Source organism: Clarias gariepinus, chromosome 4, assembly GCF_024256425.1.
Source record: "Clarias gariepinus isolate MV-2021 ecotype Netherlands chromosome 4, CGAR_prim_01v2, whole genome shotgun sequence".
Classification (NCBI taxonomy): domain Eukaryota; kingdom Metazoa; phylum Chordata; class Actinopteri; order Siluriformes; family Clariidae; genus Clarias; species Clarias gariepinus.
This window is the reverse complement of record NC_071103.1, coordinates 5,099,953-5,126,727: the sequence shown is the minus strand read 5'-3', so window position 1 is coordinate 5,126,727 and position 26,775 is coordinate 5,099,953. Positions and strand designations below refer to the sequence as shown.

The 26,775-nt window shown below is 39.9% G+C and overlaps 1 protein-coding gene across 7 annotated transcripts in view; it reads left to right on the top strand.

The window, feature by feature from the left end:
- cobl (cordon-bleu WH2 repeat protein) overlaps positions 1 to 26,775 on the top strand; it is a 62,003-nt gene that overhangs the window by 8,039 nt on the left and 27,189 nt on the right. Inside the window, exons 1-7 of one of the 7 annotated variants that reach the window (XM_053494531.1) lie at positions 10,919 to 11,037; positions 13,850 to 14,038; positions 17,505 to 17,715; positions 20,596 to 20,824; positions 21,407 to 21,451; positions 23,955 to 24,037; positions 24,854 to 24,925. In XM_053494531.1, the coding sequence (XP_053350506.1) occupies positions 10,985 to 11,037; positions 13,850 to 14,038; positions 17,505 to 17,715; positions 20,596 to 20,824; positions 21,407 to 21,451; positions 23,955 to 24,037; positions 24,854 to 24,925 (882 nt within the window). In that variant the 5' untranslated portion in view covers positions 10,919 to 10,984. Of the gene's footprint in view, positions 1 to 10,918; positions 11,038 to 13,849; positions 14,039 to 17,504; positions 17,716 to 20,595; positions 20,825 to 21,406; positions 21,452 to 23,951; positions 24,038 to 24,853; positions 24,926 to 26,775 lie in introns of those variants that run through there. The other 6 variants (XM_053494530.1, XM_053494534.1, XM_053494533.1 and 3 more) reach the window with 6 other exon arrangements.

Below are 26,775 nucleotides of genomic sequence, written 5' to 3'. Positions count from 1 at the left end.
ATATGTTGGAGACTCGATATGGGTCAGAAACATCAGGTTAATGAGAAGCTGTACAGATGTGAACTGACCTTACACCCGTCACTCAGTGTGCTAAACACAGTGCTAACGTCTTATTACATCCTGTACACACATTTTTTCCAAAGGACAACGATGCAGGTGTTAATAGAGTGTGAAGTGCACGAACTCTCCCTCGATCTCTCTCTCATACACACACACACACACACACACTCCAATGTGTGAGTGCAGAGCAAGGAGGAGTAATTACCGGTGTGCAGCTCTCAGCTCAGCTGCTCAGGGACTATGGAACAGACTAATTATTATTTCCTGCTGCTCCTTCTCTGTCCTCTGTCTCACCGTCCCCCCTCAGGGTCATGATCTCTCCCAGCCCTGGCCACAGCGCACACACAACCTCTCAGTTTGCGTATCCCCCATGGCTCCTTTCTGCCTCACACACCTGTCCTAATAGAGGAACGTCTGCTTTAAAGGGGCAGGTCTGTACGAAAATCATATGGGTTAACTATATTACATAAAAAGGTTTACAAAACCATTGTGCAAGTTGTAGACACTTAAAACTCTTAAAAGTCTTAATAATGTTAATAGTAATATTAGTAATAGTTAAGCAATAAGCATTAATTGGTATTAGTTTGGGTTTTTGGAGTCCAAAAAATGTATTGTTTCCTGTCTGGAAAGCTAAGAAACAACAATAAAAACACCATATGCAACATCGTACAGTAAGCATGATTTAAAAGGCTTGCCAGACCACATCAAACAAAACCACATCAATTGCTTGGCAATTATTTCTGAGCAAAGCAAAACAGTCACAACATAAAATGAAAATGCCACGTCTGGGGTGGGGATCATGTAAATATTGCTGTTTCTTTGAAATCGCATTGAAAACTAGAGACAAGCAAACACATTCCACAGAGGATAAGATAGTGGTGGTATCAGCAGGTATTATAGGTTAAAGGTTAAAGGATTTCTCATGAAGCACATTCATAACAAAAGTACTAATGCCAATATCATGCCAAGCACTTTTAAAGCACAGGAATCGGTGTATGCTTATTTTCAGGATGATCTGCACAGAGGCGCGAGTCACATACTAAACAAGGATTTTAGTTTTTTTATGTTCTGTTTAATATGCGTCTTCTGGTTATTTCCAGAATGCCTGAGCGCTCATATTGAGTCAGCAGCAAAAGTTAGTCATTGAGGGATAATTGTTGTACATACAGAGTTCTTATGAACCTAACACTGTTCCTGGAAAAAAACTACCTTAAAGTGCACTCTTTAGCCTTAGAGTCCTGTTTTTGCCTTATAGAAGTAGAAGCAAATTGTAGGTTTTGTTATGCTTTTGGGTCCAGAGATGCTTTTCTGCTCAACACAGTTGTAGAGATTTCCTGTATTCATCCGTTCTACCAGAATGCCATTCTCCTCTGAGTCATCTCATCAGTGAGAGGTTCCCCCAGCAGAACCGCCACTTGCTGAATGTTATTTTTTCAGTGTAAATATTATTTTCAGATAAACGCTACAGACTAGTGTGTGTGTCAGAATAACTGAAATCATATTTTTCCACATTTCTGTATTTAAACATTAACTAAATTTAGATACATTTAGACAATTTAGACATTTAAGATAATTTTTTTAACCCTTTAAACAGTCTAAAAGAAAGTTAAACTGTTTGTGCCATTATTACCATTTTCAATGCTCAAAAAATCCTCATTAGAACAGCAGCATCACAACCTTTTGGAAGAAGCCTATAGTGGTGTCTTCCACCAACAACCATGCTACCTTTTGTAAAGTTCTGAGATGACGTCTGATGGAGAGGAATGACATCATAAGTTCATTCAATATTAAAATGTTTCCCCAAGACAACAGGTGCAGGTCGATTAATATTTTAAACACATTATCTTGATAACACCATCAAGCACCTCAATAACCATGATAAGAAAATAAGCATGATATGAAATTTCATATGAGCACAAAGTGTATCTGAAAGGTCATAATGATTACATAAGCCATTTTAAAAATTCAAGTGAGTGTTTAAGGAGTCTGAAGTGAAACTAAAATAATTTCCCACACCCCGTGTCTGTTAGAAATGAGCAGTAGGCTGGCATTCGGCTAAAATTCATTAATTCATCCCTGAAGGCAGGCGTTTTGCCACATGTGGCTGGCACAAAGGGGAGAAAGCTCTCTAAATCTTTTGAACTCTCTCTCTCCTCCTTATGGTGAGTAATTGGTCCCAGGACACCAGTGTGTGTTTGTACCTTGTGCGTTCCATCTCCCTGGAGAAGGCTTAGTATTTGTTCCAGCAGCTGTAGCAACTTTAAAGACCACTAAAGCTCAGCTTTGTGGGTGAAGACAACAGAAGTTCTCAAATCGACTCCATATTCACTTTGACCAGTGAGCACTGATGTTCCACACAACCTCACACACACACACACACACACACACACACACACACACACACACACACACACACACACACACAAAAGAAAAACGAAAAGATAGAAACAATGTCAGACATATTTGAATGACCGAAATGACTAAACAAATAGGACTACATACAGTATATAAAATGAATAAATGTGGTAAGTGAGGTATGTATTCATGCAACTCTGCCTAAAATAATAGGATAAAAATGTACTTTAAAATGACTGTTTTTTATTTGTAGGGAACAAACCTAATCTGCCTATATAACTACATCAGCCATTCCCGAGTGAACTGCAAATTAATTTCCTCTGATGAGTGCAGATTTGTTTCATGAAGAGCACAAGGAAGGTTTTCTATTGGGTTGAATTTGTAAGGCGTTCAAGTGCAAGTTGATTTACAGAAGTTCAAATTGCTTTACATGGCTAAAAGCTATGGATATAAATTTCAATTGTATCTATTTCTTAATATACGTGTATGTGTGTGTGTATATATATATATATATATATATATATATATATATATACTTTTTACCGTAAAAGAAAAATTTGGAAGAGGCATGTGCTGGGGCCTGGTAAAAAAGATGTTGCTATTGCCCCAGTAAAAATAAGCCACTAGGGAAAAAATCCATTGTTTTATTTCTTGTGTGAGGATGATAAAGGGTTAATCAGACAGTAAGTAAGGGTCAGTCAGCCACTCTTGACTCTTTGTAAAAAGAAAGCCTAATCCTGTGTTTCCAGGTTGCGTGTGTGTGTGTGTGCGCGAGTTATCTGAGTTTCCATTATTTCTTATGGAGGAAATTCATTTAGATATAGAAGTGCTTTGATATACAAGCACACTTCTGGAATGAATTATGCTCGCAATCCAAGGTTTAAGTTGATACCATATCTTTATTACCTCTACACTTTCTGCACATTAATCACTTTTTCACTTCTGGCCACTTACGCAGTTCTGGTTGGATGCTAATTGCATTTCATTGGCTATGTACATTTGAAAAGGTCTGTACTGGGTCTATATATACATATACACATATACAGTTAAGTTTGGACACATCTTTTAACTCCATGGTCTTTCCTGATTTATATTTGTACCTACACTGTAAAACAATACTGCAGGCGTCCAAAGAATGCAATATTCTTCTTTGAAGAGTTGATATTGAGCATAAAATGATGATGAGGTATGCTCCGTAAAGCCTTCATAACGCCTCTAATCTGAGGTGCTGGTTGTTAATTGGTAATTTCTGAAGCTGGTGACTCTAAATGAACTTCTCCTCTGCAGCAGAGGTAAGTTTTGCTCTTGGTTTCCTGGGAGAATTTTCATGAGAGACAGTTTTATTATAGTGGGTTTTAAAAATGCACTTAGCAATACTATTCTTGCAAGAAATGTTCCAAAAAGCTGACCTTTGTGTCTTAAAATAACAACTAACTGTTGTGGTTGTTATGTAATTTTGTTAGAATTATACAAGACAATTCATCATTATTAAAATCAGGTTCCTTTTTATTGGTCAAGCCGCTCATATAACCATAGAGTGAGTGCGGACACCGAAAACCGTCTCTGTGTATAAATAACTGTCTCCATGTATAAATACAGGTTGCTAAGAGATCAGCGTGTGTGCTAAGAGGTATGTAGCTGTGATAGAGGCTCTGAGTGAAGAAACTCACCCACACGCTGCAACACAATGCGAATGAAGCGTGCAGGATTCTCGGCTACTTTCAAACAAGTGTTAGTCCATTAAGGCTGACTTGTGACAAGATCAGTTGATTTGGCAGATCTGGAATTTGAATAAAAATTAAAGTTGTTATGGCAACTTAATATTAAAAATTCCAAAATGGTTTGTGTGGGGAAGAGTGTTTTGGTTTTGATTGATTTTGCTCAAGGGAGGTGGGGGTGGGGGTATTGGTATAAGGTACTGAGGTTATCAGCTATTCATAATCCTGCTAAATTCTTAAATCATTATTTATCTCTAAACAATTTATACAGGGCAGTGTATAGTGGATACTTTGCGCTGAGATGTTTACCTTGTTTGGAAGGAGTATTCAGTGTCAGTGCTTTACTGTAGCTTTCAGTTTTCTGGTACTGGGAAACCTTCAGGATTTTATGCTTTGCATTTTCTCTTAAACATGACATAACTGCTTGACTTCAAGAGGAAAATAAGCTTGTCAGTGATAAGAGGAACTAACTTGGTTTGGCATCTAAAATTAATCCTAACTGTAAACATATAAAACAGATGATGAGGTTTATAAGGAATAAAACACTTTTGGGACACAATGTTGTTCTACATTAGTGCACTCTGAAACAGATTGGAAAGTTAATGTATTGGAAGCCAAAAAAAAAAAAGAAAAAGGTCTACACAACTGTGCAGTGGTCAGGACATACCAAAAGTGCTCCGAGCCTCTTGGATGGACGTGGAGTGTGTAGGCTGGCCCATGTAGTCTGATTCAATAGAAAAGCTACTGTATCTCAAATTGCAAAAAAAAAGTTAGTAGTATAAAAGGTGGTATTTCTCACAGAAAGGTGTCGGAACACACAGTGCATCGCAGTTTCTTGCATATGGTCACTAACTAGTCAGGGTGACCATAGTGTGTCCATCGCCAAAACTCCTACAGTGCGTGTGTGAGCATCAGAACTGGACACTGACGCAGTGGAAGAAGGTGGCCTGGTCTAATGCATCACGTTTTCTTTTACATCATGCTAATGGCTGAGTGTGTGTCCATCACCCCTGGATGCATTGTGGGAAGAAGGCAAGCAGACAGAGGCAGTGTGATGCTTTGGGCAATTTTCTGATGGGAAACTTTGGTTCCTGCCGTCCATGTGGACACGTATCACCTACTTAATCATTGTCACTAATCAAGTGCACATTTTTATGATGACTGCGGCCTCCATCAGCAGGATAATGTGCCCTAACGCACTGCAAAAGTGCTACAAGATTGGTTTGAGGAACAGGTCAATAAGAGGTGTTGAGTTTAAGTGAAATTTATGTCTATTTAATATTTTTATCATATTATATTTACATGTCCTTTGTAAATTTTGATTTCTTTTTATATAAAAAATGATTATAGTGCTGGAAATTGATAATCTGCGTTTACATTATTTCCTAATGAGTTTCGCAATATGAAATTTCGCCTTAAATTTATATGCTGAGGTGTCCACTGTACTGTATATAGAGAATTAAAGGTAGTTTTTAACTCTTAGAACTATTCTGCTAAATTCCAAGTTTAATATATAAATACAGCGGTACATTGGCATACGAATCTGCCTCATGAATTTTAGGGAAAACCTTTTCCAAAAAAAAAGTACCAATTTCGCAAAAAAATTGTCTCGAGATACACTAATAAAAAAAATAAAATAAAACTTTTATAAAGGAAAATATCACATGGTCCTAAGTATTCAGAACCTTTGCTGTGACACCCATATATTTAACTTTGGTGCTGTTCATTTCTTCTGATCATCCTTGAGATGGTTCTACACTTTCATTTGAGTCCAGCTGTGTTTGATTATACTGATTGGACTTGATTAGGTAAGCCGCACACCTGTCTATATACTGTAAGACCTTACAGCTCACAGTGCATGTCAGAGCAAATGAGAATCATGAGGTCAAAGGAACTGACTGAAGAGCTCAGAGACAGAATTGTGGCAAGGCACAGATCTGGCCAAGGTTACAAAAAAAAGTCTGCTGCACGTAAGGTTCCTAAGAGCACAGTGGCCTTCATAATCTTTAAATGGAAGACGTTTGGGATGACCAGAACCCTTCCTAGAGCTGGCTGTCTGGCCAAACTGAGCTATCGGGGGAGAAGGGCCTTGGTGAGAGAGGTAAAAAAGAACCCAAAGATCACTGTGGCTAAGCTCCTGAGATGCAGTCCGGAGATGGGAGAAAGTCGTAGAAAGTCAACCATCACTGCAGCCCTTCACCAGTCAGGGCTTTATGGCAAAGTGGCCCAACGAAAGCAAAACACATTAAAAAACACCTGAAGGACTCCAAGATGGTGAGAAATAAGATTCTCTGGTCTGATGAGACCAAGATTGAACTTTTTGGCCTTAATTCTAAGCGGTATGTGTGGAGTGAACCAGGCACTGCTCATCACCTGTCCAATATGGTCCCAACAGTGAAGCATGTTGGTGGCAGCACCATGCTGTGGGGGTGTTTTTCAGATGCAGGGACAGGACGACTGGTTGCAATTGAGGGAAAGATGAATGCGGCCAAGTACAGGGATATCTTGGACAAAAACCTTCTCCAGAGTGCTCAGGACCTCAGACTGGGCCGAAGGTTTACCTTCTAACTAGACAATGACCCTAAGCACACAGCTAAAATAACGAAGGAGTGGCTTCACAACAACTCTGTGAATGTTCTTGAATGGCCCAGCCAAAACCCTGACTCAAAGCCAATTGAGCATCTCTGGAGAGACTTAATAATGGCTGTCTACCAACGTTTACCATCCCACCTGACAGAACTGGAAAGGATCTGCAAGGAGGAATAATAGAAGATCCCCAAATCCAGGTGTGAAAAACTTAAAAAGACTCATGGCTGTATTAGATCAAAAGGGTTCTTCTACTAAATATTGATCAAATATTTTTTCTTTTTGAATAAATCTGCAAAAATGTGTTTTTCTGTCAATATGGGGTGCTGTGTGTACATTAATGAGGAAAAAAAATTGACTTAAATGATTTTAGAGAATAGCTGCAGTATAACAAAAAGTGAAAAATTTAAGGGGGTCTAAATACTTTCCGTACCAACTGTACATCTGCCAAACAAAATAATCACTCGATTGTATGTAGGTTTGTTTTGTAAATATTTCTGCCCGTCCCTGTCCCTCATGTGATGCATCTTGCTTCCACACAGACCGGTTGCCTCTGAATCATGATGGCTAAAACCACAGTGCTAGTTCTTCCACTGTGCTTTTTTTAAATCCCTTTTTCCATTCCAGTCTCGCAAAGAAGAAGTTCCTCCCGTCTAGCTAGCCAGAGGAAATCATGAATCATCCTGTGGTTTTAGCAGTTTGTCCTGTCGACTGAAGACTTCACTGACGACTGACTCTCCATTCTCATAGACAGTGTTTTGTACAGATGTAACCCACAAAGGCCTGCATGAAAAGCAGGAATAATACTGTAGGCTCTCTAATAAAGCTGCCATTGTCTCTTACTTGGCCTACTGTGTACTGGTCAGCCTTTATGCACCAGTTGATGGAAGAAGACGTCCTGAAAATACATTTTCTTGTTTATTTGACTCCGTACACTTTAACCGTCAGGAGGACAGCACATTTTGTCATGCGAGTTGGACAAACTGACTCATGAGACTTTTTCTACTGAATTTGATTAATCAGCTCGCACTGTGTGAGGCATATAGTGAGAATGACCAGGATTAAGCTGTTACTGAAGATGAATGTTATGTAGTCTGAGGGCCGGGGGACATCTGGGAATTACTTTTAGTAAGCTATACAGTTTATAATATTGGGCTTTAATTACACAGAGCTTAAGTGTGCCTGTAATTCCCGTGAAATTTTTTTTTTGTTTAAATAAGCATCTGCGCCAGTTTCTGTTCCGTGTCACGCCTATAAAAGGTTTGCAATCTGATCTCGCCAGACTGGTCATTTTGGTTTTACCTCCTGCTTCGCAAATATGACACGCTTGAGAGGAGAATAAAGCCTTAAACTAATTTTAAAAGAAGATGCTTTAATTTCAGTCGGCAGGAGATTAAAGGGTTGATGGGTTAAAACTGTTGTTTTCAGTTCTTTCTTTGAAAGTTTAATAAACGTTCTAACGTTCATATAGATTGTCAATCAATCAATATAGATTGTCTGAATAATAACTTTTTAATGAATTTAGATTATATATTCTAAATTCATGTTACAGATCAATCCAGAACTCTGCAGTTCATCCTGTCTACCGTAAGTTGCTCTAAAATGCAACTGGTTCTACCTCTGTTATTTTGCTTTGGGCGATAAAGGTGGAGGCAACCTAATCTGAGACGCATCCTTCGAGGCAGAAAGACGAGAGGTCTGTGAACTTCTATTCGTAGAAAACAGGCTGCTTTGTTTTCGTGGAGTGTGAACCGTAGCCAAATGACCGCTCCAAATCCTCCAGCCACTTCTTTCAAGTCAGACTTTCCCCTTTTTTCTCCCCAGCCTTCAGTTTGGTATTTGGACACATCATCGTACACAAGAGCTTTCATCCACAGGAGGCATTTTTAGCTACAGGTTTTTATTTTGTTAATGTCTTTGATACAAATGGTAAATCCTTTACAAGGGAGCACAAATGAATAATTAATGAAATCTTCCACTTGCATTTTTATTTTCTGGAAACTTTATTGCATAAGGAATGGAAACTTTCACACATTTTTTTAACAGGTGGTTGAGCATGTTAATGAACAAAAAGGGATTCAATATTAATAATTAATGATAACCAACTGCACTTTTCCACCTAAGTATACGTTTTATTTACACAATTCTAGCAGTACAATCCAGTCCATCCCCATACACAACATTTATTAACATTAAACTCCGCCTATTCATTTCCTTTTTTCATTTCTTTCATTTAGAACTCGTGTTGGCTCCCGACGTGGACAGTTGAATAGTTTATAGAAACTATTAACACTCATCTTCTATACGGCTTTATCCTGTATTCAGGGTCGCAGGGGGCCTAGAGCCTATCCTAGGAGGCTTAGGCCTCGAGGCAGGGTACATCCTGGACAGGGTGCCAATCCATCGCAGCGCACACACACACACACACACACTTCGGGCAATTTGAGAACGAAAATTAGCCTAACCTGCATATCTTTGGACTGTGGGAGGAAACTGGAGTACCCGGAGTAAACCCACCGACAACGGGGAGAAACGACGGAATTCGAACACTGACCCTGGAGGTGCAAGGCGGCAGTGCTAACCACTACACCGCCCCGTATTAATACAAAGAAAAACAATATTGTAAGGTTGAGTATCTTTTGTCGTGTTTACACTAAGTTATTCTTCTTTCATCTTCTCTCTGTTCAAAGTAGATTATTAGGTCCGGCACATGACTGTTTATATCATTATTTTTACTCAACATTTAGATTTTAGCGCATAACACTGTGCTCTCTCCTCGTACTGCTCATGGTGGTGTTCCACATTACTCCTTTTTATCATCGCCACTGCAGAAAAAAAATAAACATACATTGATCTGTCCATACATCTTGCCTTGTGTGGAGTAAGCCATGCTGCGCCGCGCGTTTGTTCCTGTTGGGTGAGGATTTGGCTGTCGTATACTCTGTTTAAACTCTGTAAACTATGGCGTTGATTGGCTCCGTTAGATGACGCGTATAGCCATGCCCACCTTGAGGGAAAAAGCGCTATATTCTTTCAAAACAATTGCTGGATGCAGTGATGTAATCTGGCAAATAACTGCTCATAGCGTCCCTTCTACTCCACACTTTGATTTCATTTATCTTAGTTTGTCTATTCCAGTGTACCTGCACTAAGCCGTCCAACCTTACACAACCGACCAGAATGCGTCTCGGCGATGTGTGTAGTGCAGCAGGTGGTGACGACTAGCTCATGCTGTAGGTTCAACATCGAGGTGCATCCAGTACTTTAAGCTCAAGTGTAGCTACCTACTAAAGAAAGATCTATTGCTGCTTATTATAGCGACAAATAATAAGTATTAGTATATTTGGGCTGCTAATTTTTTTGTTTACTTTTCCTTATTTGTTCGTAAGCTGCTTTTACTCCTATTTGGTTTAGCGTTCTAGAAGAGTGTGTGCGACAGATTGGGAGAGGGGTTTAGAAAAGAAAAGAGGCATGTGGAACAAGCCGGCATCCATAAGCACTAATCTTTTAATCAGGTTAGAAATCTAGCACAGAGTTGACAGTGTAGCTCAGGGACTTGACAGACTGTTGGTCCCGACTGACCGATACCGACACCTCCCACATCTTGGCATTACCATGTCCGCCATAGTAGATAGTAAGATGATTTGCTAGGTTGCCTAAATCGCAGCGATAGTGGTATCAGGTATCAGTCTCATTCATCTCATTTATGGTTTTGTGAAATGAAAATGGACTAAAGTTCTCCGCAGGTTCTAAAAGGCTGGGCAGACGCATTAGTAACCCAGTCGCTGTGTGTTTCGGGAGTGCCAGCTGGGAAGCTGAGAGTTTCCTGCTCTCCCACAGGACTTGGCGCGAAACGAAAAGGCTCTTTGTTGACGGTGGCGTGCTACTCGAGCAGACACCGACTTCAAGACAAGAGCACTTTCAGGACGTCTTATCCTGTCAGCGCCCGAGGTGTGGCAATCTAACCAGATATAGCCGTAATGTGTAATCATTGTTTATTAATACGAAATAACCACATTGACCCTCTCGGTTTGACCCAAACTGCTGCATGTTCACCTGGTCCAAACGTAGAGGACATTTCTGATTGCATAACAGGTGAATGACAAGGTTACAGTGGAGAATGAAATCTTTATTAATAATTAGCAGGCTGAGTTCAAGGTCTACGCACCATGGCACATTCACATGTTTTTCCATCTCACAGCAGGCCCGGGGAGACGTCTTCGTTCTTTCTGAATTACACGTTTCCTTTTCCATTGTGCTCCTAAATGCCATCGGATGGAGATGGTCTTTTGGAAAGCCGTGACTTTTCAGCAGTGACGTGAGTTTGCAGATTCTGTTCAACGCCAGTGTGTTTGATTTCAGTAGCTTTGCCGACTCTGGTCTGTTCAACCCAACAGTGTATAGTGTGTGGTGTGGACAGGTGGTTTGACAGGGTTTTGTCATTGAGCTCAGAATGAAAGTTTGCCATCACTACTTAATCATTTCATTTATACTTTACAGGATTTTCTTTAAGCTCTTAAGTGTAAAAGTAGCGGAGTTGTAGGCTAGTGCAGATCTCTCTCCAAAACTCATGTTGATCTAATGTCTGGAGTTTTGGTAGACTGTCTTAAATGCCAGGTATTATACATATGTATTTAAACAAGATTGCAGTCTTTAAAATCTGTCTGTTAAATGTTCCAGTGGAAGCACAGCTTCAAATGAATAAACAAACCATCCCTGTAGTGCTTTTGAGGAAGTGCATTTTCCTGGACAGTCAGAACCTGGTTGGGAAGATGCTTTCGGGGAAGTGCGTTCATTCATTTAGAGTTTCATTTGCACCCACATTCATTTATCCATTAATTTATTTACTGATTCATTAATTAATTCATTATTTTATTTTATAGTTGTTATGAACGGGAAATATAACTATGAAGTGCAAAACAGTTTTTGTACCAGTCTGTAAACATCTTTATTTCAATGATAAAACTGGGCTTTTTAACGCGGGGCTCTATGTGGACTGACTTACTTTGCGGTCATACCTGGAACGGCACATTTTGGCATCTCCAGCATTGGCTTCATTTTTCCGAACCCGCCGATTTCCCTCGTCTGTGGTGACTGTGTAATCCAGCTCATTACGGAAAAGTTCAAAGGTGGGGTTTGGGTCATCGTCCTGTTGTAGGAGGATTTTTTTTTTTTAAAGTGTAGACTGTATTTTTGAACAATCGAATATTATTTTAATTGAAAAAAGTCTTTTTTTCTTTTCCTTTTAAACCAGTGGATTGGAATTAGAATAATGCCATTTAAAAAACAGCCAAGTGTGTAAACAATATACTAGTGTCAGTACCACAAGCTCACAGCTGATAAATGGTGTGCCTCAGTCTTGGGCTAAAAACTGTTTTGTTGCATGTGAACAAGGCGTATTTTTTTTGTTCACATTTTTTCGCTATCTCTATCTCTCTCTCTTTCTCTCTGTCTCTCTCTCTCTTTCTCTCCCCACTCTCTGCCCTGTGTTTGCTCTAGTTGGCACCAAATGTGCCAGAAAACCATCCAATCAGAGACCAGATGAAGTGAAATCTGATTGGTTGATTCAGGTCCGGTAGCATTGCAGCTCATATTTGGTGAAGCAGAATACAGGATTCAAAAACCCATCCAGAGCTATGAAGAGATTCACCGATCAGCATATTGTCCGTGAACTTCTACACACTTTTTAACAAACCGATTGAATTTTTAACTGCGTTGTGATTGAATCGAATGCTACACATTATAGTTTCAAATAGTATTGCACCTGGAAAAGCATATTACCTTTAAACAATTTCTAATTCAAGTATGGAAAAAAGATATTTTTTTTATAAAAAGACTCATCTTATAAAGCATATTATGACAAAATGAATAATGTTTGATGTTATTAGCATCCACAGGGAGCCCCGACTATTATTATTGCACTTTTTTTGTGCACCCTGGAATAGCTCACTATTACTTTTCTAGGAATCCGACCAGAAAAGTCCTAATAATAAAGTTTTTTTTTTTTTTTTTTTTTTTATCTCCGGGAAACTTATATGAAAATGTTTAGCCATGGAACAAAACAAAAAAAAACAAATTATTTGATCTTTTTTTACTTTTTCAGTTCTGTGACTCCTGTTTGATCTGCTTGGAAAACAAGACGCATAACTTCAAAGAGCTCAGAGATCTCTACCACTTGGGAAACAATTATGTCAGTTAAAAATCACTAACCCCTTTAAATATGGCTGCGGACTAATTACCACCGTATCATTCTTCCCAGTGCTCAATTTAATTTTGCACAAACCCACACGAAGTTCATATCAAATCAGACAGCCGAGTCTCCTCCCTTATGAAGGTTTGTTTTAGACCTGACAAAATTGGATTTTAGTTTTTTAGGAATCCATTCCTTTTTATATTTTTTACATAAAAAAAACACGCTTTTGGACCACTTTGGGAAAACTGCCATCCTTACATAATAGATTGTAGTAAAAATTTTTACCCCACAAAACTAAAAGTCTCTTCTCTCAAACAGCCTAGGATCTAAAACTCTGGCGCCTGCAGCTCCGAGATCTTAATAAGTAAATCACAAGATGTCGGGTTACATTCTCTGTGTCTGGGAGTTAACCATGTCGGGAGTAAGGGTGCTGCGTCAGGGCTAAGCCACACACACTAGGGACTCGTAGGAAACAACTGGGCCAATATGCCCAGGAATGCAATGTGTCCTTGTACACCTACGTCATATAATATTATACAGTCATATTGCTGCCCATCCTTTTTCCTTTATAAAGCTTACAGGTGTTTGTTGCTCGTGTCGTAAAATGACTTACTGTTGGCCTTTATATGGTAATCTTCAAGGCATTATCAAACTCGTCAACTTGAATCTCCAGATAAGGAGCACTCGTAAAAATGCTCGTGTGACTACGTAGAGAGATACTGTTCTTATCTTGAGGACTCTTAATATGAAGAAATTCAATGTGTAAAGATTACCTAAACAGATCTTTTGTACCTTCGTGGTGTAACGCAAAGCATAATACCGTGAACAGTATATCTGTAAAGACTTCTCCCTCCAGATGTTTTAATCATAATTGTAACTGAACTGACTGTGTTTGGCTGTGGATGGCTCATCTGTTATCGTTCTCGTAATTTCGTAGGAGAAAAATGAAGGCACATGCTCCGCCTCCACCCTCCGTCCCCCAGCCTGCACCTCGCAAGATCTTCCGCAACGCCATCCCTGATGGAGGAGCAGAGCTGGACACAAAGGAGAACATGCCACAGAGCAGCGTGGATCTCCAAGTCACCCTGCCCAATGGATACGAGACCCTAGTCACTGTGGATGGGAGGTAAATAAATAGTATCGATTAGTAATGATAATCCTAAATAATAAAATACATAGTTGGCCAAATTGCCTCCTTTTATAAGGATGATCAATATATTTTAAGGGCGTGGCTTTTACATAACAAGCATCAACTGTGCCGAAAGCGGACAACAAGCTCAACCCAAGACTTTAATATCTTTATACATATCTACAAAATGCTTGTACAAATATAGAGTCATTAGAACGAAACTTGTATAAATAGGGTTGGACACTGGATGCTCTGGGTTAGGGCTCTGCAAGGAGAGTGAGTGCAAATCCTCCAGTAAACAAAGCACAGAGCTGGCAGCAAAACACAAAGGGGGTTTATTTAATACTGACTAGTTACTGTCCGTCTAAATAAGGCAAATATAAATATACCCATAAACTGGATGTTAAGTCAAACAAGCAGAGAACAAAGTATCAACAGGAACGAGACTAAGCCCAGCCATACTGACGTCTCCTTATTTAAAGAGAGGTGACTGAAAGTCATGTGATGAGGTCATGTGGACTAAGGGAGGTTTGGAGTCAGACATGGTTTGAATGACAGTAAGCTACTGTAGGGCTAGGCATTATTACAATGTAATAGTGAGATATTGACGAATATATATTTTTTTTTATTAAAAGTTTTTTGTTTTGTTTTTACAAATAAATCACAACAATTATAAATAAATTATGGCAAAAAAACTAAAAAAATGACTACATTATATTTTGTGATTCTTTTCTGTGGCGATAACTGTATCGGCTCACTGACTCCAAAATCACCTTTTTTTTAAATGATTTTTGAGTTTATATGTTTGCATTCGAGGTTGTAAAATGACTTGTTATAAGGCAAATACAACATTTAACTATTTTCACTGTGCCGTTATTTATTGAACACAAATGAAGCCAAAAAAAAAGAGGGCAATTCTAAGTACCCTCTTACACAGGATTTACGAGGGTAAGTTGCAGCCAGCTACTGCTAATCATCAGCCCTTCATTAACTGATCATCAGCGGTGTGTTGATCTCTTCTATAAAAGCAAAAGCTTTCGCAATTTGTTGGTCTGCAGCAGTCTGGGCCCTTATTTACTGTCTCAGAGTTGGAAATCGCTCCTAATTGATTTTGGTCCTACTTTTAGGAGTAGGAGTAAGAGCAATTTATTAACATTCCTACAATAGGAAATCACTCCTACCTCAACCTAAATGTAGGAGAGCTCCGAAGATATGTCGAAATAATAGTAATTTGCTCTTACAGCACCGCATCAGATCATGCGCAGATTTATACATTTCCCCTATAATTTGTATTATATAATATAGAACTGTTTTTTTTTTAGGGGGGGGGGGTATTTCTTGTTATAAGTAGCACTTCATCACTTCATTATTGCGATCTGCCCTCATTTTTTTACACTCTTTAGGCAAACTGACAGGTGGCGTTGATGCTTTCAAAAATTGTCGTCCACTCACTTTTTATCTTTAGAGGTAAGACTAGGGCAGAATTTTTCTTTAACTATTACTTTAAGTATTATAGGGGCTTTGAAATGTTGTAATTGGAGCAGTCTGATTGATATAACGCCATGCCGTAAGTCACACATCTACAGTATAAGCTTTCACACAACTGGCATTGATTTTACAATTGAGTTTTTCTACCGTTTAAAACTACAAAAACTTGTCAACGCCCACCTTGTCTACTTCACAGATCTCAGTGTCGTAAAAGTGACATCACACACTTTCCTAGGAGCAGTCCTATTTCTCGCTGAAAGTAAGAGTAGGAAGTTTTATAAATGACTCCTAAATAAATGTCCTACTCTTAGGTAGGGATATTTTCAGTGCTAATTTAACTTTGAGCCCGATTCCTAGAAGTGGGTCAGAGATGTTTTGTATATACTGGTTTAGGTGTGTGTCAACACAATGCCAAAAGGGTAAGACATAAGCAATAGTCTTAAAGAAGCAACTGTCGCTGCACATCAATCTGAAAAGGGTTATAAATCCATTTTCAAGCAATTTGGAGTTCAAGCTGCTACAATGAGGAAGATTATTCACAAGTGGAATAGTTACAGTTACAGTACAGTTGCGAGTCCTCCGAGGAGTGGACGTCCCAGCACATTCACCTCAAAGTCAGACCGTGCAGTTCTCAGAGAAATACAAAATAAAATCAACTAAGAGCTACAACTCAGACCTTACAGACCTTTTATACGTAATAAGTGATGAAATAAAAACAGTTTGGTTGCAGTTGTTGTGAAGCCCTTGCCTGAACCCACTCAAGGTCATCTGCAATTTAATCTTCAAAAGCACTGATAAATGAGTAATAAATCCAATTATGGTGTGTTACATTATAACGTTTTCATAACAACTGTCTCACTGGCCTCAACAAATAAAGAGCACAGAGATCCAAACATTTGTTTGGAACGAGTCCTCTAGTATAAAAACGAAACTGTACTATATACACACTCCAAGAACACCCTCGTCTGTTACAGTTAAGTCACCCAGACTGGTTATAACCACCACAAAGAGCAAACCAGCAGAAACAAGCGGTTCTTCTCCGATTCCTTTCTCTTTTTTCCATTTACTACCGCTAATAATAATAATAATAATAATAATAATTACCATTTAAAGTCATCTTAATATGTGTTTGGGTAAAAATATACAGCATAGTCCTTGTTCGTCTGTATTTAACAAAGAATAAAACTCTTTGAGATGTTACAGAAAACTACTTATTGATATGGTTGTGTTTAGTTTGGGTTTGTTCAGTTAATTTTGGTTAGTGTCAGTTTAATGTCATTTGGTTTGTTTTTGTAAGGTTTACTTTGGGCTTCTGTGATTTAAAGTGGTTTAGTTTGGATTTGCGTGATTTAGGGACCGGGTTCGATTTCCGTTTCTGTGTGCATGGCGTTTGCATGTTCCTCCAGGTACTCCGGGTTTCCTCCCACAGTCCAAAGACATGTAGGTTAGGCTAATTGGTGTTCCCAAGTTGCCCGTAGTGTGTGTGTGTGTGTGTGTGCCCTGCGATGGATTGGCACCCTGTCCAGGGTGTATCCCGCCTCGTGTCCTAAGCCTCCTGGGATAGGCTCCAGGCCCCCGCGACCCTGAATACAGGATAAAGCGGTCTAGAAGATGAGTGATGATGGTTTGTAATATTTGGTTTGGTTTAGTGAGGATTCGGTTTTGGGTTATTTTGTTACGGTTTAGTGTTTTTACTTGATGTGGTTTGGTTTGTTTAGTTTGAGTTATTGTGTTTTCAGTTTTAGCGTTTTCTAATGTGTGCTCAGTTTTATGTTCACTTGTATTTGGAGCCTTTCCGGTGTTTTCCAAAGTACAAATGCACGTGAAAAAATAGAAACCATGCCTTTCTGTCTCTCTCTCTCTCTCTGTCTCTTCAGTGTCACATGGTGTAATTACACCTCTTTTTGTTGGCACTTAAGACTTGTAACCCTAGCCTTCTTTTGCCCTCCTCTCTCTCTCTCTCTCTCTCTCTCAGGAAAGCTCTGATGGATGTGTTGGTGGACTTGTGCGCTCAGTACCACCTGAATCCAGCCGAACACACCATGGAGCTGGCGTCGGTCGAGGGCCAGCCCGTACCCTTCAAGCCCAACACCGTGCTGGGAACACTGCACGCCGGCAGTGCCATCATCAAGGAGAGGAGCCCGGAGGAGCGGGTACCCAGGAAACCTGCGCCCAAAGTGCCAGAGGTGAGTCGCATTTTCTATTTAACCAGGATTTCCATTGTTATATCACTCAATAAGCATAAGCACACGTGTAAAGATTGTTAAGATGTGAAAACTTCGTATTATGGGATCTGATAAGACCGAAAGTAGTGTTGTTTACCGCTTCCTGTTCGACAGCATCGATACGTGATCTTTACACCGACTACTGAATTACAGTTTTACTAAGGAGCCTGAGTCCCCCTGAGTCCCCCTGAGTCCCCCTGAGTCCCCCTGAGTCCCCCTGAGTCCCCCTGAGTCCCCCAGAGTCCCCCTGAGTCCTCATAACAGTGTTTAAACAAGCTGAAAAAGTCTTTGTTAGTTACTCTAGCTCCTCTTGTTTACTTTCAGTCAGCATTGTTTACATGCCATGTGATGATAACACAGTCAGGGTTCGGTTCATATCCCCTCATATATCCTGTTGGTCTGTTTAGTCAAATCAACAGGTCTTTGCATGACTATTCTCTCCCTGGACGTTTTCCCTATTTTATGGGGTCGTGACCTGCAATTAAAATGGGATTTACCCTTTAACTTACGCAGATGTCCAACAATGTGGAAGTGTTATTGCATCGGCCCGGTCACAATGACTCCATATTGGATCAGAACTAATGATGGGTTGGTCTGTAAATAACTTTGCAAAGTATATATATTTATTCCCTCCCATTTCAATATTTCAGGCTGCTTTGTGTGGATTCATGATCTGATAATTGCATGTATTACAAATCTAATTATATAGGTATAACGGTCTAGGCATGGGGTGTATACTTAACCAAAGCCACTGTGATTTGCATTAACAGGCTTGGAGATGTACACTTTCATTCGACTCCTCTGACGGTGAATATCCATTAGACGATCAGTATGTACAAGCTAGCTGTGTTCCCTTTAAAGGAAGGACCTTTCCTGTTCCTTTCTTGGTTTAAAAGCCTTCTCGTTATTTTATTTACTTCCTCCGAGACTTGTAAAGCCAGCTGAGTGCATTCCACCCCCCCCCCCCCCGCGCTCACGATTCAGCATACAAAAGTGTGAATAATAAAATGCACTCAGTGCCGTCTGCCCTCTTCCACGTACAAGAGCTCAGAGTCGCTGTGATTGACAAGACGGAGAGGGCGTGGCCATGCTGTCCCTCCCATACAAGGCAGGACGTCAGACGTCCACTCGTGACCTCGCTACAACAGGGCGACCAGCCTGTCGTTTAATCTGTTGGCTGTTAAGCTCTGGTATTCATTTGGAACGTAAACTTCAAAGTGTTTAAGTGCGAAACCCTTCCTGAAACCTAATCTTCTAACAGCGCTCAGTTCTCATATTAACAAGTCATGTTTCGACAGTGATCCATATGATCCACTTTCTTATACACCGTAAATACGGCTTGTAAGCTTGTTTTGTGTGTGTGTTATTTTGTGTAACTTCATCTCTGCCCTTTAAACTAACTCAGCAGGAAGAGCCGGCTGCTCCCAAACCCACTCGAGCCAAGGTACAGTGGCCTCCATCTCTTCGTCTCGAGTGTCCTCTCTCTCTCTCTCTCTCTCTCTCTCTCTCTCTCTCAGGAGTCTCCCCTCCTTCTGGCATGTGGTGAATTTTTAATAGCAGCCTTACCTTTAGTTACCATGCATTATTGCTGTCTCACTGACACTCTCTCTCTCTCTCTCTCTCTCTCTCTCTCGCTCTCTCTCTCTCTTATTCTGACCCTTGACCACGGCTGTTGTCATGACAACTCGTGACAACACTCAACTACACGAGTCGCAGTAGTTGATGATTAGCACCACATTCCCACATGAGTGGAATTTCTCCTGCTGTCTTTTGTTGTTGTTGTTGTTGTTGTTTTTTAACTGCACTTGGTACACTTTAATCAGTACTTTACCATGCTCACGCCACGTCACATCTCTATAACAGTGTTTTCTCTTGTATCGGAATATTATTTTTTCATCCCTTTTATCTTCTTTTGGAACACTGGAATGTATTTATTAAAACAAACGTTATAAGCACATTCCTCAGTTTCAATGTGATTAAAAAAAAATAATATGTTCATGAACTTCTCACAAAATTGCACAAGGATCATTTGAACTAGTGTTTTTGTTTCACAGTGGAACTTTAACGTCACTGGTTATATTTGTGCAGTGTTGTGTTTTTTATTGTTGCTGTTGTAAATGAATACAGGCAACACGTATCTCGGCACAACGAAGCCGCGCCTCATGAATTGTTTTTGCTTTACGAACTAACATGTTACAAGACATTTGGCTCAGAGTATGAATATTTTCTGTCATACGATGAGCGAACCAAGTCGAAAGTTGCATGTGCGTCCGGGAGCTGTTCAAAACGGGTTTACATATATATATATTTTTTTGCATTTGTGCAAGATTTAGTGAAGACATAATGCACCATGGGTTCGAAGAAGAATGTTATAAACGCCAGTAGCAAGAAGAAAAACAGAGTTTGTTTTTTAAAGTCAATTGTCTGTTTATTTCATATTTTACCTTATTTACAAGCATTTTGTAATGTTTTCATTGTTTTTGCATGCAGAAATATGATTACACTGTTGGAAATTAGTCATATTGGTAATATTTTTGTGTGGCTGAAGCGTTTACATTATGTCTTATGGTAAAATACGAAATTTCGTCTTGAGAACTGGCCTCCGGCACAGAATAAATTCTTATGCGAGTTACCTGCTGGAGAAGTTCTCCTGATGTGTGTGTGTGTGTGTGTATAGTGTGAGCTCGATTCCTGTAGCACTTGAATGACACTGCAACAGTAAGGGAGCGAACCTTGAGACGGCGAGAAGGAATCAACCGACCGGGTGTTGACGATAAGGCTGTTAAATAAACATTAGCGGTCCTAACTCGCTCATTCTCTTTCTCTTTCTCGCTCGTGCAGAAGACAGTACGGCTGGTGGTGAACTACCACCGAGGGCAGAAGGCAGTAGTGCGTGTGAATCCGCTCCTGCCCCTGCAAACCTTAGTGCCCACCATCTGCCAGAAGTGTGAGTTCAACCCTGCGCGTGTGCTTCTGCTCCGTGACGCCGTTAGCCGGCATGAGCTGGACCTGCGCAAGTCACTCACTGAACTCGACATCCGTGAGCTGTACGTGCTCGACCAGACACTGGGTAAAAAAAAAAACACACACACACACTTACACACACACATTTTATTGTGTGAACAATAGAAAGAGAAAAGGACAGATGAAAGATAGATAGGTAGACAGAGAGGGTGATAAAAAGCTGGACAAAACAGTAGACAGACAGGACAAAATGATAGACAGACAGGACAGAGTGATAGATGTATAGACACAAACAAAATACTGGACAGACAGAAGGACATAATAATAAACGAAGAAAAAAAGACAGACAGACAGACAGGTAGAGAAATAAACAGGCAGACAGAATGATAGATGGACAGACAGGAATTAATAGACAGACAGACAGACAGACAGGACGATAGATGGGTAGATAGACAGGCTGTAGACGGAACCAGACAGCTGTCTGCCAAATGATAGCACTATAGATGGATAGACAGACAAAAGGACAACAATAAATGGATAGACAATGTTAAATAGATGGATGCAAAGACACAACAGTATCTCAGACATAATAAGTGAACTGCACTGAGAATGAACTCTGATATTTGCACTTCTCCAGTGGTTCAGTTCAGAGGAATTAAATGAGCACTGCTGTCCTTTCTATTCCCAGTTCTCCAGCCTAAAATGGTCTCGGCTCCTGTCCTTAACTACTCAGGTATCAAGCTTGTTAACGTAGCTGCTGCTGCTGCTGCTGAGCCGTCATAGCAGATGCTTTCTTGTGCGTTTCATTAATTTGCAGTATTTAAGAGCATTATTAACATCATCCTGCCTTTCTTGTGTTGCTCATGGATTGAGCTTGGATTTGCTATTCATGCATAAGGCTTGAGTACAGCTTCATACACTAGTATGTTGACTTTTTATTAATTCTAGAGACTTTATGTGGTTGCAGCACTGACATTAATAACATGCAAGCTCATCTTCATACCTAACAGTCTCTTTATTACAGGTCAGTCTTCTCAGGCTCGGTATCTCGGTTGTGCAACCCTAGACCAACAGTACGGTCCAAAGGTTTAAATCCACTGTTTTCAACTCGGTCTCGAGTGAGCACGGCCATCACTATTTTTTGTGCAGTTCATCGACTTGGATTTTGGAGAAATTCGGGAATTGGCAAAACTGCAGCACCATCTACTGGGAAAGAACAATGTCACCCGAAATTAGTATGGCTAGGAAACACAGTCATCTTTTGGAATGAAAGGCTCCACTTTTAAGATCTCAGGTGCAACAGAACAGAAATGAACACAGGTTTGAGAACGGCAAAGGCAAATATGAGCTGTCAATTCTGGCAACCAACAATTCACATAGAAAAGAAGCTTACTGTACCAATGAGCCACCAATGGACATTTAGTCCAATAGTAAACCTGTTAATAATTCTCCCTCTACATGGAGTAAAGTAAAAGAATTCATTAGTTCATTTTAAAGATCTGCTTCGTTTTGGTCTGGGTTGTGGTAGACCTGTGGCCGATACTGATCAAATATTCTAAAGTCCTAAAGACTCGGTCATCACACTGCAAAATGCCCCACACTTATTTTCTAAATAACATGGGGCAACTGTAGCATGGGCAATCCACCTACCTGCATGGTTTTTGCAAGTGTAAAGAAATAGAGGAACCTGAAGGAAACCCATGCGAACAAGGGGGAATCTGCAGAAAGACCCCAGAACTCTATTAACTGCCAGGAGTTGTGAAACTCACCCGGATCCCTCAGGCATCTAATGATGTTATCTTGGAATATTTTAATCTTGGTCCATGTCAACATGCCTGCGTTATAGAACCTCGAGAAATTACATGGTGAAACCCAAGTGAGTAACAGCAGCACTGACTTCCTAGAAACTTGGCCAAGCCTACATCCAAATAAAACCCATGAGGAGAAGTAGTTACGGAAGTGGATCTGTGTCGAGCTTTTTCACAAGCCTTGCTGATGATGCCCATTCAGCGAAGGGACTTCCTTTTGTCTAACCCCCTTAACGGACAAATATTTGGTGTGACTGTTTGCTGTTTGGTCTAAAGACAACCATAGGACTTGAGCCAGGGAGAGCAAGAACAAGAAAATGCAGGTTCACCTTCATGGAACACTGCAATGTCAGTAGACTGATTAACAAAATGTAGTGATTGTGGAATTCTGAGGGGTTACCAACAAAACCACATCATCTGGCCATTCACCAGAATGAACTTAGAGACACTTTGTCCCTTTCAGAAAGGCCACACCAATGTTATCTCACCTGCATATGATGGAGTTCCATAGGATTTTGGGGTCAAGAACCAAGCTCGGCAGGGTAAGAAGGTTGAGTGTTGAGGCTGAAGTTGGTTCCATACGGTGTACATGGGGTCTGAGAATAAGAAAGAGGAAGACGGCTGTATGAGAGCGGTGTGTATTTCACATGACCTTTTGAAAGATGATGCCCAAGTGATTCTCACCAAGGTATTCAAGTGATTCTCCCTGACCTTGGTGGATAGAACAGGTGAAATGGATTCTTGTACACGGAAAGACTTACTCTTTAGTATGGTACAGGCATGCACATTTAGATCGACTTGTTGAAAGGTACAACAACTGTAACACTTGGGGTATCACTGGAGGTCCAATTACCAAAATAAGAAGTGTCAATCATATGCCTCTTATCTGCATGAATTTCATCAGCATGATACTAACAAGGCTTCATCCTGCATAAGTATGTCTTTTGCTTTTGCGTAACTCCACTGCAGTTATACTAATTAAGAAATATTAATTTGATCAAAGAGAAACTGCACTTTTATCTGCAGTGTTGGCTAATAAAGCAACACTTTAGAAGTGTCACACAGTATTGTACTTGTGGATGTTGGGTAAAAAGGTATCATGGTCACTCTGCTCTCCTAGAAGGATAAAGATGGGAACGATCCTGGAATGATCATTAATGTGATGCGGATGATACCTTAGGTTTTAGGCGTTATCATTTGTGTAGAGGAACACATGAAGGTGTGTATTCTGTCTTTCCTGGTGTATCCTCACACAAAGCGATTCACCTTTAGTAAGGTTAAGGCTCTTGTTTGAAACACAGTACCGTGTAAAAGTCTTGAGTCCCCGTCCTTAGTCCCTTAGTAGCAGACTGGATTGAGTTTGGGTGTGTATTCATTCCTTTGCTGCTGTTAAGAGTTTACAGTAAGTGAAACTGTGTGTTTCAGCAGGATCTCTCAACTCCGACGCTCAAAGCAGAGGCGAGAAGAAGGGACTTCTGGGCTTGTTCAGCTTCAATCGGAGGAAATCGAAGGTAAGCAATGTACACGATTCTTGTGTCAGGGTTATGTTTTAGAAACATGGACTCCAGTACTTTTACAGCTTAACATTGCTAGCTTAACACGTAGCCGTCAGCACAGAAGTAAACCAGTACCAACTTAACGTGTATTTTGTATTGTTTTTTCAGTATCACTTTAATAGATGTGCGTCGCTCAGTAAACCTCCATTTAAACTTTGCAAAATACTCACAATTTATCTAAATTTTTGCTTCTTCTATTGAATTTATGGGCGGTAAGTACAATACCGCCTCCTACTGGCCTGGAGTGCGGAGAAGAAGATTGTCAGAAACAAAAAACAAAAAAAAAAGAGAAGATTATCACTTTGTATAAGACATGACATTTAAACAATTCACAACACTGCATTTTAGCATTTGTTAAATACTTTTAATAGTTTAAATACTTCTAAACCTGATCGAAATGTAGCTGCTTTAGGTAAATCAGACAGTAAACATCAATGCTGTTGAATCGAATCAAAAATCGCAGAGCCCAAAAATTCAGTCGAATCAAAGTGCTTATGGCCGTTATAGTGAGATTTTTCATTTATTTATTTAGTTTGAGTATTTTTTTTACCAGTATAATCTTTAAATTATACTAAATCTTTTTTTACTAGTAAAATCTTTAAATAGATCTTTTACTAGTTTTTCATTATCCATTTTGTTAACATGATTACTGCAGTTATATTATCACAGTTAGCTTTGACAGTTCCCCAGGTTCACCGCTCGAGTTTGAATCATGTTTCCGGTTAGCGTGTCTCATACACATGTAGAAGATCTTTGCCCTCCCTGTTTCAGACAGAAGAGTTCTCTGATGATGCGGATGAGCAAGATGACAGGCTAATGCAAAACACACACACTAACATCAAAGTAAGTACTAACCCCTGTTGTGTCTCTGTCCCTTTACTAACGCTCTCCACCTCTCGCCAACTCTCTCTTTCCTGTCACTATAACTCGAATACGAATCAATAAATTTTATTAAGCATTATTATTCATGATTGTGTGTTTGAGTGATTGATTGGATTGGAAATCGGGTTCCTGGTTCTAAGCTTAGTTTTCAAAATAAGAGAGACTTAACTGTGCTACTGTAGAGGCTCGCGTTACACTTGTGCTTGAGGTCTTTGCACCACCAGAGGGCAGCAGTCACACAGAGTTTCATAGTGTATCAGCGGTTCAAGCTGTCTGAGGCATCTCAGGAATATGAGTTGTTAAAAGCTCTAATGGAGGTTGATATTAGTTTTTAAATATGATAAGGAGCAAAATAGTTTAGCAATAAATTATATTTAATGATTCAATTAATTGTGCCATTATAGGATACAACTCAAATAATAATAATTCAGTATATAACTCTGATTAAAAGGCAAATATTTTACAGAATCTGCAAGAAAAGATTCTAGTTGTTAGTCTTTCGGCTGCTGGTGTCGAGGGGGTCGTCACAGCGGACCATCCAGTCATCACACAACCTGGCACAGGTTTTATACAGGATACCCTTTTTGACTAAACCCTCCCATTTTATCCCGACTTGGGACCGGCATTGCATCCAGTGGCTGGGGTTTGGGCATTGGATGGGAATTGAACCTGGGACTTCTGGAAGGGCATAAAGGATGCTGAGGTTTGAACTGCCAGGCAGGAGGTCTAGAGGAAGACCAAAGAGGAGATTTATGGATGCAATGAGAGAGGACATGAAGTTAGTTGGTGTGAGAGAAGAGGATGCAGAGGATAGGGTTAGATGGAGGCAGATGATTCGCTGTGGCGACCCCTGAAAGGGAACAGCCGAAAGACAAAGAAGAAGATTCTGCATGGTAGGTGAGAAACCTACCACTAAGCCACCAATGCTCCTACAGTATATTTAGTTGATACTAGAGGATAACCTTGTGGACGCCACTACCCCGACTCCCATCACACGACTCCCACTACCCCGACTCCCACCACACGACTCCCACTACCCCGACTCCAACCACATGACTCCCACTACCCCGACTCCAACCACATGACTCCCACTACCCCGACTCCAACCACATCGGGCACCCAGTTGTTAATGACGCTGCCTACTGTTACGGTCAGTGAGGACAGTCTGTGACACGCTCACACTGTGGCTAAAACCACCATCCACCGTGTACAACACCTCCCGGCTTCAAAAGATCGATGATTCGAATCTCCGGGTAATTTGATCCCTAATAAGGGCATTTATTTGCATGTTTACTTTAAGTTGACATGATTTCTATAGATCAACAAATTTATTTTTAAGTTTTTTTATTTATGTTACATAAGTTAGGTAAGTTATTATTATTATTTTTTTTTTATTAGTTGTTATTGTAATGCATTGTAATGGTAATTTATTTCCTATAACAACACATTCCCATATGGTTTGATTCCTCTAATTGGACTTGAGACCAGTTCATAGAAGGGCTGCACAATTTGATCAATTAAAAAAATTACATTGCCATTATTTTTCCCTGATGCAATTTAAACAGCAATATTTAAATATTAAATGTAACTTTATTCAAACATTTTTATAACTGTCAACTCCAAAAAAAATGAGCAATCTCCATAAAAAGAGGTTTGCTAATATTTAATAATAGAATAAGCCTTTATTAGATGCATATACCGTACATGTCATTTCATCTATTATATGCCTTTATTAGACACGTATACATTACATCATAATGAGATTCTTTCACCCGCTGTATATCCCAGCCTGTCAGGAAGGTGCATAGAGC